Source organism: Periplaneta americana, chromosome 15, assembly GCF_040183065.1.
Source record: "Periplaneta americana isolate PAMFEO1 chromosome 15, P.americana_PAMFEO1_priV1, whole genome shotgun sequence".
NCBI classification, from domain to species: domain Eukaryota; kingdom Metazoa; phylum Arthropoda; class Insecta; order Blattodea; family Blattidae; genus Periplaneta; species Periplaneta americana.
In genome coordinates, this window is record NC_091131.1 from 3,316,060 (window position 1) to 3,328,975 (window position 12,916).

The 12,916-nt window shown below is 34.4% G+C and overlaps 1 protein-coding gene across 2 annotated transcripts in view; it reads left to right on the plus strand.

Moving 5' to 3' along the window:
* The first annotated feature begins 7,370 nt into the window (after positions 1-7,370).
* Positions 7,371-12,916, plus strand: part of LOC138715801 (inositol polyphosphate 5-phosphatase K-like) — an 82,461-nt gene continuing 76,915 nt past the window's right edge. Inside the window, exons 1-2 of one of the 2 annotated variants that reach the window (XM_069848886.1) lie at positions 7,371-7,606; positions 9,630-9,685. In XM_069848886.1, coding sequence (XP_069704987.1) covers positions 9,663-9,685 — 23 coding nt within the window. In that variant the 5' untranslated portion in view covers positions 7,371-7,606; positions 9,630-9,662. The remainder of the gene's footprint in view (positions 7,607-9,629; positions 9,686-12,916) is intronic. The other variant, XM_069848887.1, reaches the window with a different exon arrangement.

Genomic DNA, 12,916 nt, shown 5'->3' on the forward strand with positions numbered 1-12,916 from the left:
CATTAAAACATAATGCTAAATGGTCAGAAAAGTAGAAATTATACACATCTGTACTGCAATTATATATAGGAATGTTAGTGAACACATTATCGAGGCAAGACATTTAAATTGCGACATCTAAATCCAAATTCTGATGCCTAGTAAGTTAATCCTATTGCATAAAATAAGGTCCTTCTAATTCAGATTTTAGCGCTGAATTTAGTGGTGCAATCCATTTTTCTCTGGCACCCTCAGTTTTAAAAAAAAGTCTGTTTTTTTTTGGGTGGGCTATAAATGCTAATATTTCTTTGATACTGAATGATACAATAATGAAAAGCTAATAGTGGTAATTTAATTAATTTATTTCATTAATCTACTGCTTTGGTGGACAAGGACCCTGGTGTGATGATATTTTTGCCCCACATTACTTTATTTCCTTTCACAGCCTCTTAAAATTCAGTAGAGATAACACTTTCAAAGGGTCTAGTTTGTTTCCTTTTCAACCTCTTACATTTCTGTTATGATACAAAACTCCCTCCTAAGTATCCGTATCTTGTTTATTGCACCAGTCTGAAGGTCAAGACCATCCCAGAGAAATTTCTTCAGCCCCTTGTTACCAGTAGGTTGTTTTACAACGCTTTATCAACATCTCAGGTTATTTAGCGTCTGAATGATATGAAGTGATAATGCCGGTGAAATGAGTCCGGGGTCCAGCACCGAAAGTTACCCAGCATTTGCTCGTATTGGGTTGAGGGAAAACCCCGGAAAAAACCTCAACCAGATAACATGCCCCGACTGGGAATCGAACCTGGGCCACCTGGTTTCGCGGCCAGACGCGCTGACCGTTACTCCACAGGTGTGGACTTCAGCCCCTTGTTAGCAGACTCAGTCACTTATAAGTTTCACTGCTGTCAAGAAGTCTGTGGTTAGTATACAGTTATCATTTAGATTTGTAGTGTATATAGTATGTTCATGTTTATATTGATCTTAAATTAAAGTACTAGAACACAAAGTTAAATATGTTGTGCAAGTGTATTACTGATCTTGACAATTTCTGCTATGTGTGTGGTGAATGTACAGAGAATAACACCACTGATAGAAACGGCTTACGAATTATATTTTGGTTGTAAAATAGGTGATCAAAATAGGAAGTGTATGTTGTAATTCTTCTAGCCATCTAAGGGAGTGTTTAAAGAACAAACGAAAAGTTTCTATGTCTTATGGAATGCTGATGGTATGGAGAGAACCAACCAACCATATTGTTGACTGTTATTTCTATATGACTAAAATAGGAGGGCTTAAAGGAAAACATACAAAGAACATTGAATACCCAAATATTCCATCAGCCATTACACCTGTTAGTCACAATGATGAGATACTGATTCCTATTCCTCCTGACTCTTGGACACTAGAAGACGACACTGAAAGAAGTGATGGGGAAAGGGTATCAGGGAAGGTGGAGACCCAGTATGCGCGCAGATTACTTCTGGAATCTCATAAGAGAAACCCTAGAAAGTTTGAAAAGAAGTTTAACTGCCTGCAGCAATGAATGAGCTGCAAAACGAACTGGAAATATTTTCAGGTATATATGTGTGTGTGTGTTTCTAATGCCTACCCACTTCACTAGCGTGATTCGGGTTTCCTATATTGCGGATAGGTGGCAGGACTGTGCATCATCACCTCTTCTAGTCCCGAAATAGAAATTTTACATGAAAATTTCTGACTCTGCTAGGGATCGAGCTCAGGCCGGCTAATCTGGAGGCAGACGCTCTACCACAGAGCTAACTGGACTTTCAGGTATGTTAATTAGTTTATGCTCGACCATGCCGAAATGTAGTAATTATACACTTGGTAGCAGTCCTTTAATGCATGTCATTAAAGTACACCTACTCATTAAAGGTCAGGTCTTTCAGCCAATGACGACTCAGGTTACAACTGTTCAGCCAATGACAGGTCAGCTTTCTTCCGTTATAAAACCGCAATTATCGATTATTCTCGGATATGCAATCGAAAGAGAATTAGCGAAAAGTCACGGAGGCTGGAAATCCAATACTGTCGCAGAAGGTTATGTTCTGTTACTATAATAATTAGCGTTAATTGTAAATAATATTCAAATAAATTCAATTTGTCATCTCGTTTTTCAATGTCTAATTTTATTTCAATGTTATCTCTGTAGGTTCTTATGGCCTAGCAAGGTCATTGTGGACATCTGTTCCTCGGAAAAAATCAATACTTTCGCGTCTGCGCACATCTCACAACATACGGGACATTGCTCCAGGTCAGGTACAATAAAATTAATAATATCAAGTTAGAAATATGGTCGAGCATAAAAAGTCGTATGAAACTCGCCTATAATGGTAATTAAGAAGCTCGTATGAAAATTATGAAACTCGCGCTCGTTTCATAAATATCCATACTCACTTCTTAATTACCTTCATTATAGGCTCGTTGCATAATGTACTATAATAGTTTTATTGTGATGAATGTACTACTACATAATGATAGCTTACACTCAATTTTATTTCTTGCTCTCAAAAAAGATAAAAAAAATGTGATTTACTAAAAAACTGAGGATGCTATATAAAAAATAAGGTCATATTTGAATTCAGCGCATCAAAACACATAATAAATGACATATATGGTTTAACAAATTTTTTTGAAGGTCAATTTTGCTGTTCAGTGTTATTTTTGCTTCTGAGTATAATATATGGTCTGGAGTGAGGCCTATACACGTCAGGATATGATTTGGTGAGGCTGCTTGTGTGTTGCATTTTGTACATAATGAGAGAATATCTTCTGAGATGCTATTATCTTCATATGCTTTGTGTGCACACTTTTTAACCTTGCTATTCCAGTTTGTGATTCTCGACTAACCTGACAGTTGATGGCTACTCCCGTTTGTTGCTCTTTGTACCATTCATGTCGTGCTGGCTGTTTCCAGATTTCATTTATTTCCTGCGTTTGGAGAATACTTCAGAATAGGTGAGTGTGCCCTTGTTTGTTTTTCTTAGTTCACAGCCTTCTTTAGCTGTAGTATCTGCCCGATTATTTCCTGCTAGGCCTATACCGACTTATGATGGGAACCATTGTAGGTGTATACGTATTTCTGTTGTAGTGAGATCTTGTAAGTGTTTAACTATATTTACAGATAAGTAATCGTATAGTTCATGGTAGTTCTGCAGATGTTGAATAGAACTTTTGGAACTACTTCAGAATACCGCATAAGTACATGTGTCGTTATTGCTTTATTTAATTATTTATTTTTGATCCAGGGGACATATATTTTTTAAGTACTTATTTATCAATGCTTGTGCCATCAATAAAAAAAACATGTTTTAATTATTTTTAATTTTCACAGTGTTTGTACATAAATACTTGGTATTCTGAAGTATACTGTCAGGATCCAAATTTCCTCAGGTGTAGGGTACTTTCATAGTATTTGAAGGGTTGCTTGCATAGCAACGGAAGTAATTTAATAAAGTATACCGGTACAACAGATTTTATTCGTTGTTACAGCAAAGTCTGAATTAATTCTTTATTTTTCTATATACACTTTTAACACTTCTAGTCAGCCAGGTAAATTCCTCATATTAACACAGTAAGGAAGTTACAAAGTTATTCTGAATTAACGTCTCCTCCAATAGGTATCAATCCTATAACTAGACCATTTAATTAGACAAGTTAAAAGATTATTAAGATTTGTTAAAAATGTATTAGTATCACCAAAAGATGTACGGTAAATATTAACAACAATAATCTTTAAAGAGTCCATTATCAAAACACAAACTTCGAATTGTTTTTCAAAGCTAATATTTTTTACATCGAAATTTCTACATTCAACGCCATCTAACGCATAAATTACTGTGCCTTATAGGCATGTAGTGTGATGACAAAAATTTAATAAGAATTCATGACATTGTCGGAATAAGTAATAAGATGTTAGGTACGGTACTTTTTGAATTTGAATTCTCAGAGAGAAAAATATATCTACAAATAGCCTATATAGAATGTAGGAGCTTTTAAACATTATTTTCTGTAGACACAATTATAAGTTCGGTATCGGCTCATAGGATTCTTGACAGATAATAGTTATCTTCCTCTAGAACAAGAACTGTTTGATTCCTTGTCATGTTTATTTCTTTTTTCTCTTAGTCTTCAATAACCTCGCCTAGGTAGGCCTACATGAAATACATAAAAAGAAAAAGAGCAGTATGCACAAACAGAAAGAGAAAATTTTGTCGGTGTTTACCTTGTATTGTAAATTTAAACTAAAATATTCATTAGCTTTTTAAAATTTATATTGTTAAAGGGCTTTATCCAGTGAAGAGACTGTTGTACAGCCTTATTCCTTTATGAAGACTTTTGGGAAGCCTGTGATAATTCAAATGTGTGGCATACACTGTTAGGCTAGAGCTTAAAGTATTTTCAAAATCTCTCATAAATTCATTAGATAACTTTGGCAGTACACTGCATAAATATATATTACTAATGCAAGAACTTCAAATAGAACACATTACCGGTATCCAGTTCATCAGCAAATATCAACTTCAGTGGAAGGGTCATCTCGAACGAATGAATTGATGCAGAATTCCAAAAGCACTGCTTCATTACCATCCATATGGTAAAAGATCTCTAGGCCGTCCAAAGAAGAGATGGACTGAAAATTCTAGTTTGAGACCGTAACAGGCCACTTGGCCTAATACTTGTTAGGAAGAAGAAGAAGAAGATGATGATGATGATGATGATGATGATGATGATGATGACTATCTGCTTTTTTTATATAATTCTCACTTGCATTATATTGTTAAGGTCGTTATAATAATTTTATATTGCTTCAATCAATCTCCAGACGCTACACTGCATGTTAGACCTTGGTCTCCCCTACATAAGCCACTCACTCATGTCTATCCTGGGCACATTTCCGCAAACCTCTGACATCAATAATTAAAACTAAACACAGAACCTGCTCTAATCCAGAACCATCTCTGATCCTCACACTCACGAAGATTCATCTCCAAATTGAGATGCTGGCATATCGAAAACAAGCTCAGTCATATTAATTAATAATTTACGAGTATATAATGTTTAATGAGAATTTTGATTTTCTGTGTTATGTGTAACCATGTTTACAGTAATATCATCTAGTACCGGTAATAAAATTGTTATTCTACAGCTTTGATTCTTCTTTTTATCACTTACTTTGAATATGATTAATTTATTTTAGGTGTGTTTGTGTATACAACTTCCAGAGTACTGGTACAAAGTTGATGTAAAATTGTCTTTGCAGACATGCAGAAAATAAAGGTTGAATACCAGTGTTCTGTGTAATCCAGTCCAGGGCAAAGTTTAAATCCGGAGGTATATACATACATTAATAAAGTAGATACCGTACCTGGTATTTTGTTTTTTAGTATGTATTGTTTAGTTCCTCGTTCTGATTCAAGTACCTACATGAATAGTGTTGTGGCTCTACCTCTACTCTCTCTTCCTTTACGAAACATCTTAAAGTTTTTGTAGTTAGGAAATTTACAAAGTTTTTAAGTATCAGCATTCAGAAAATATTATGGTATGCAAATTACCAAACGCTTTTTGTCTTATCCAGTTTCAATAATTAAATTTCATTCCTTACAGACATTAAATTTTAGTGTGTTTTCATCTTTTATATTAATATTACCATTTAATTTTATTGCACGGTTTTAAATGTAATAAGTAGGTTTATTTAATAAGACATATACTTTATGCAATTTAGCTCTTTTCTTTTAAGTTACCAGTATGGAAAACAGATTTTTGTTAATGCATTTGACTGACACCATAGGCCTACTCAACCCATTTGAGATTTCTTTGCCTCTTTGTCGCATTACCGGTATATAATTTTTCCTAATATTGAGCTTTTTTGTGATAGACTGAACAGTAGCCTATGTCTATTGTTTTTGGTGTTCCAAATATTGAGTCATATAATTTATGGCCTCCGGAGAATTTTTCACTAAGCTGTAGGGTTCTCATTTGTCCTCTTTTCCAGGTAAAATGTCCCAGTGTCCCACATTTATTCTGTTCTAATTGTCTCGCTTTTAAGTGCTCTTCCTGAAAAATAACTGTGGATTACATATTCCATTTTGTTTTTAAATTCAGTAGACTTCCGATAATTCGCTGTAATTAATGCACAAACTTCCGCAAAGGTATCGAAAATTGCGAATTATTCGCACCTGCAAAATCTGAAACATTATAATATTACATAGTAGCTACTGCAGTGGGATAGAATCTTAAAACAAGAAACAAAAGTTTTTCAAAATATCATGGGACACTTATATTTAACAAAAATAATGTTACCGGTATTTTATTTTCAAAATATCATGAGACACTTATATTTAACAAAAATAATGTTACCGGTATTTTTTTTTCTTAGGGGATTGTTAATTTTTTTCCGATTTTAGATCGCAGATTTCTTATGAGGGAGGGAGAGAGTGTAAATCGAGTAAAAACGAAAATGTCAACGTTACTTTGCCCCCCCCACCCCCGAAAGGGCGGCAAATTACCCGCATGCGAATTATCGGAAGTCGATTGTATAATCATGTAGCTACTCCTGTTGGTCAATTCATGAAACATTGTTGATCAGTTTCTATTACGATGTTGGCTATTCTAATGGCGATGCTCTTATTTTCTTTATGCTTTTGTTGGCAGTATTTTTAAAGGTGAATTTTTGGAAGTGTTTGTGATTTATACTTATTATTTAAAAGTAGGATTTTTGTTAATGTGTATAATTTTATAACGAATATTTGAGCCGTACCCCTGTTTTATTTAAAATGAAACATAGTGGTGATTTATTTTCGGTTTTCTTAACTTTGAATATTTTATGGAAAGTGTCCCAATTTCGTAAGTAAAAATTTGGAAATGTCCCGGTTAAAAAGCAAATATTGAGTACACTGAGGGGTTTCACAAATCTCCAAATCTAAAGGATACAATGAAAAATAGTGAGTGTAAAAATTATGGAGTCGTGCAATTTCTTCGCGTTTTTTTCTTTAATTGGTAAAATGAAAAACTGGGAATATTTGCACATTCTTCAATGTACATGAATGCGTAATTGAAGTAGATGTAGTTAGTACTATAGATTATTCTATTACGAAAATGTATTTTTTTTCTTTCAGAAATGTAAATTTGTTTAAGTACCAGGTCGCAAAATGGACCCTTGACTTTTACAAGATGTATAATTATGTAATATTGTTGTACATAATTCAGTATAACAAAAATATAATTTACATTCAAACACTAAGGAAATGTAAATAATTGATCACGGCCGTGAATTGATATCTATAGTTTTTAGTTATGGCTGAAGATGGCAGAGGTGCTCTGAATTCAAATGTCGTAGTTGCGACATCTTATGTCAATCATTGGTACTAGAATTTAGTTGCGTAATGAATGTGTTAAAGAAAGGTAGGGAAGGGAGATGACTTGTGAAATACATAAACTGAAATGCTAGGCCTACAGTTACGAATTAAACAGATAACGTCATTTGTGAGTGAAAACCCAATTTCAAATGGAGTCCAAATGAGGTTATTGAAGAAAGATGACTGTAGTCTTGACAAGTTGTTACCAGTATAAAATCGAAGGAATTAGCAATGGATAATCTCAGGTAATGATTTTTTTGTTATAATTTGTGATTATTTGCTACTCCGTAATCAAAAACTGAAGTATTAGTAATAATTCACAGCGCAAGTTTGTTCAGAACTAAACTTACAAACTGTCATTTTTTTAGGTTATGGCAGTTTATGACATTTACAACCATGCAAGTGCGAATTTTATGTTTAGAATAGTATTTCTGTTACCCAGAGTGTAATTGTGACATATATAGACAAATATTTTGTATTACTTAACGGGACTGTTTTGACGAAATATAACGGTACAAAAACACATGGTATTTTGTATTAACGGGAATGATTTCGCGAAATATAACTGTACAAAAACACATGGTATATGAGGGGTTGCTTAGACATCTGTCTCATTAGTGCGTAAAATTAGAACGTAATGGATGTATACATAATATTACAGGAGTAAAATCGTTTTAAAATATCCATATAATATCAAGTGCCGGTACTATTATTGTGCCTTACCGTTGGCTATCGTAAGGAATATGGCACAGTACTTAATTTAATGAAAGAAAACTACCGGTACCGTAATTGAATGTGCAATAACACAACCAGTCACTTTTAATTCCAATGAAATACATGCTAGAGGAATCCTATCATTTTAGTGATGTAACACTGAAGTACCGTAAATATAATAATGAAAGTGAAGATTACTTTCTGTATTGTAGCTAATTATGAGAAAATAAATATGTGTAATCCCTCTTGCAGGCTGAATTGTCAAGTAAGTAACTTAGGTTATTTGTGAATGTTACAAAGTAATGAACACAAAAATATAACGCCTTTATTCTTTAAGAGCTTTAAAAAAATTGTTAAATGATTGTTTTAATAACCTTCCTAAATGACATCAATAGCATAACTTTAGTCCGACATTTACTGAACTCTAACGTAGGCCTAAATTTTATTTTATTGGGAAAATATGATCTAATGGTATGTCATCTGGAAGATACTTGTATTCAAATCATGTTAGCATTGTTGAAATAGGCCTAGGCAATTGATATTATAGACGGAATAGGCTATTGATTACTTTTTGGTACAAACTTTGTTTGTTATCAGCTTTTGCTCACAATTTCGGATTGATGTAGGCCTAGTTCTCACTATTGTGATGTTATTTTTTGAACAGTTAATTGCCTTGGCTTCTTGATTCAGGATAAATTACACCTACTAGAAGCAGCATCATCATGTAGACAAATCGCATTTAGAAATAGCTAAGTTTCTTCAATGGTCTTACTGAATGTTATTTTTTTTATAGCATTAGTTGTTAGAAAAGGATTAGATTAGATTAGATTAGATTAGATTAGATCTTTATTAGCCGAATAGAATTACAAGCATTCATGGCGTCGTCAGTACACAAGAAAAATGACATAACATACAAAAATAGACTTAATTCTAAATAAATTTAACAGTTTAATATTAAGTGACATGCAAAAAAAAGAGAGAAAATATATATATATATATATATATATATATATATATATATAGGACAAGCTTGATCTTCAGTCTCCACTGTTCTACCTAGTATCTTCTCTTGTTGCTTTCCCCTGTCTTTTCTTCAACTCTGAGTTACCTGAAACATAAATGGTCAAGGGCAGTATCAAGAAACGTTAAATTCTAAAATTTTAAATTTAGGTATTCATTTGTGCAAAATGGCATATGTGTTAATAAAATGTTCTTTACCTCTTTTTTGAATTTTCTTATGTTAAGTTCTTTGATTTTCTGTGGAAGTTTATTATATAAATTGCTGCCTCTATGTGATATGCTGTTAAGACTTCTGGTAAGCCTGTGGTAATTCAGATGTATGTTTTGGGATGTTCTGGTGTTATACTCATGATAGGTTGAATTTGTTTTAAAGGAATCTCACTTATTTAACAATGAAATTAAATTATTGTCAGAGACTTTCATTTTATTATTTTTAAAGAAAAAACTGTTGTTTGTGAATACATATATATTTTTGTAACACAATTGCTGATGTGTTACTGTGCAGACCATTACAAAATTGAACGTTTTTCTCAGGGTGGGCTTCCATACCACAGTTGAGTAGCCTGGATGCCACTCAGGATGGATGTTTGGTACGTAGCAGCTGCCCCTGTCAATGTATGCCCAACATGTTGTTAACAGACCTTACCGGTAGTACTAACATGTAATTATGAAGTAGACCATGCAGAAAGTTTTGATTTAGTATCTCTGATGTTGAAGAGGTAGTGGCTGTGATTCAGACATGACCTTGTGTTCCTGCAAGCGAGCCATAGGCAATCATTTTGTGAGCCAGCAGGCATGTGGCACACAAGCAGTGCCACCTTTACATTGTTCATGATGACATGTGAGTTGTTCATGCTCGTCGTATGAATTGTACTAGATTACATGAAGTGTAGTGGTCACAGCAGGATATGCTGACATTTGAACACTGCACAACAATACACGTCTGTCTTTCCATATCCTCCAGGTCAATTCCACTGTGACGGGTGTTATTTTCAGAAAGAGATTCTTCGAAATTTAACTGGAATACAATAATTAATAAAATATTTATACTAGTTCTTTTGTACTTCAATGAATCTCCACTTCTTGCTTGTCAGACACAACTAATTATTTTCTTCTAACCATTATTTGTCAGGTGATATAAGTGAAATAAACAATGTGACGGGTGTAACATGAAAAAGACATGCATAAATTAATGATACAGTTTAACTGATAACTCTGTGAAGTTCACAGTTTGAATTAATTGTGTTACCTATTTTCAGTGAGAGGAAAGTTAAAGGAATCGAGTGATATAATGGATGTAATTAAAATATTAAGCCTTGCACTTACAATTCAATTAATTTTATGTGACTGGTGTTACTTAATAATGTGACGGGTGTTACTTGACTGAAGAAATTTCACCTTTTTTTTTTTTTGTTCAAATGATAGAACACTTACTCTGAACATACATTTTCTGTAGTCCACTACATAGACTTAAGAGTACTGGTAGCCTAATATCAAGGGTAGACATATGTTTTAAAAGTGTGCAATTTTTTTTAAGTTAACTTTCACTTAGTACATTACAAATATGATGCTGACAGGTTCAAAATTGTACTTCTGACGCTTTAAAGTAAATTAATACAATAAAAAATACATCCATAAAATCAAAAGAGTGTGGCTAGAAAAATAGATCCGTTTTTGATATTAAACTGTTGTTCCTGGCGGCCGGGTAGCTCAGTTGGTAGAGCAGCTGGCTACGGACTGGAAGGTCCGGGGTTCGGTCCCGAGTGGTGACGGGATTTTTCTCATTGCCAAACTTTCAGAACAGCCCCAAGGTTCACTCAGCCTCCTATAAAATTGAGTACCGCATCTTTCCTGTGGGTAAAATGCGGTCAGAGTGTGGTGCCAACCACACCACCTCATTGTAGTGCCGAGGTCATGGAAAGCATGGGGCTCTACCTCCATGCCCCCCAAGTGCCTTCATGGCATATGACAGGGATACCTTTTTTTTTTTTTTTTTTTTACTGTTGTTCCTAATATAAATTTACTTTTTTGTATATATGGTCACTTAAACAAATGCTAAATATAAATTTATAATTCTCATAATAGAATTTAATAAATTTTACTAAAACTGTTTATTGCAAAACAAAATGCAAGAACTTAAGCAGCACCATACTCAGAGCTGTCTCAATTTTTACTCTTTGGGCAGCTTTTCCTAGTGACTGGAATTTCGTACACAGGTGAATCACTGAAAATACTAGTGTTCATAAATGCAGCTTTTCTTGCCCTATAGTTTCGAACTTTCAGTTTTGTTTTCCTACTGTGAGCAGTAAAGGTGGCTTTACACTGAAGCAACCATAGGCAATCACGCAGCATGCGGCACGGTCGCATGCTGCAGGTTGCTCACTTTGTCTAGGCGGCAGCACAGTCGCATACGGCTTGCGGCGCCAATCCGCCGATTGCTTCAGTTTGCAAGCTTATCCACCGCTGATGGGTTCAGTAGTCCAGTCGCATGCGGCACGATAAATTGGGATCCATTTTTTTTTCGTTTTTCTTTTCTGTTTTCTTTTTTTCCGCTTTTCTTAAACTAGTACGTACACAACATACATGCCCTAGGCTGGACTCGAACCCACAACCTTTCGGACCAAGTGATAAAGACAAAAATAAAACAAAGCTAATTGAAGAATACCATGAAAATCACATTTTGTGGGACTTGCAAGTTCCCAATTACAAAGATAATAGAAAGAAGTTGAAGTTATGGGAAAAAAAAAATAGCTTTAAATTCGATTGTAGCAGTAAAGGAAGCTAAGGACAAAGTAAAATCTTGAGAACAACATTCCACAGCTACAGGAAGAAAAAAAGCTGGTCAGCTCAGGGTGATCAGTGGGTGAATTTCGCTTCACTGTGTTTTCTTCTTAATGTTGACGTGCCAAGAAGGTGACTTTCAACTGATGAGAATAATGATTCCGAGGCAAGTGTTTGTATTTAGTATACATAAAATCATTATATCAGTGATCAAATGCATTTTACGTAAAATTAAAATAATAGAATACCTGTTATGAAAGAAATGCATTGTTAGGAAAATAATAAAGAGCCAGTTTAATTATTTAAATGTCTTTATTCTACACAATAATAGCAATGAACATTTTCCATAAATATTTTCACTTTTAGCACAAATCTTCAGTTTTATGCCAAATTTTAACAGGGTAAACACGTCTAAATATAAGTGCCTTGCCATGGGACACTTCCTTCACTCAACACGAAGTAGGCTTTAAACTCATCCCTGCTGCTTCTTTCTGTCTTCTAGGAAGTCTCTGAAGGTCTAGAATGCCTGTGTCTCCTCGAATTATATTTCGCCATGCCCCGGGATAATTGTTTCATCCTGTCTTTCACACTCGAAACTTCCTGACCTGTTTTGTGTTCTCTATTTTCAAAAGTAATGTTTTCGGAATACACAAAATGTGCAATGTAGTTTTTCAGCTTGTATACTACCTCGATAAATAATTGGTATCGGATTTTGAAATGAGAGGAGCTACCTTGTACAGAAGATAATCGAAGTCCTCTTTACTAATTCGGACAAAATTTCTGAACAGGTAAGCGTCATCAGCAAGGAGTTTATTTAAAAAGTCATTGCGATGTATATCACTATTTATGAAGATCTGCCTGCACCACATCTTTCTCTGAATAAGTTTCCTCCTCCTGTTCAACAGTAGGTAGGCAGCAGCAGCATCTGTCTGCACCGACATCTCTGCATAAACTCGCTCAAAAATTAAAGCAACCAATTGCAATGGGCGTAAATGAGTCGGCAGCATGCTGCAATGATTGCTCCCGACAGCATGCTGCGT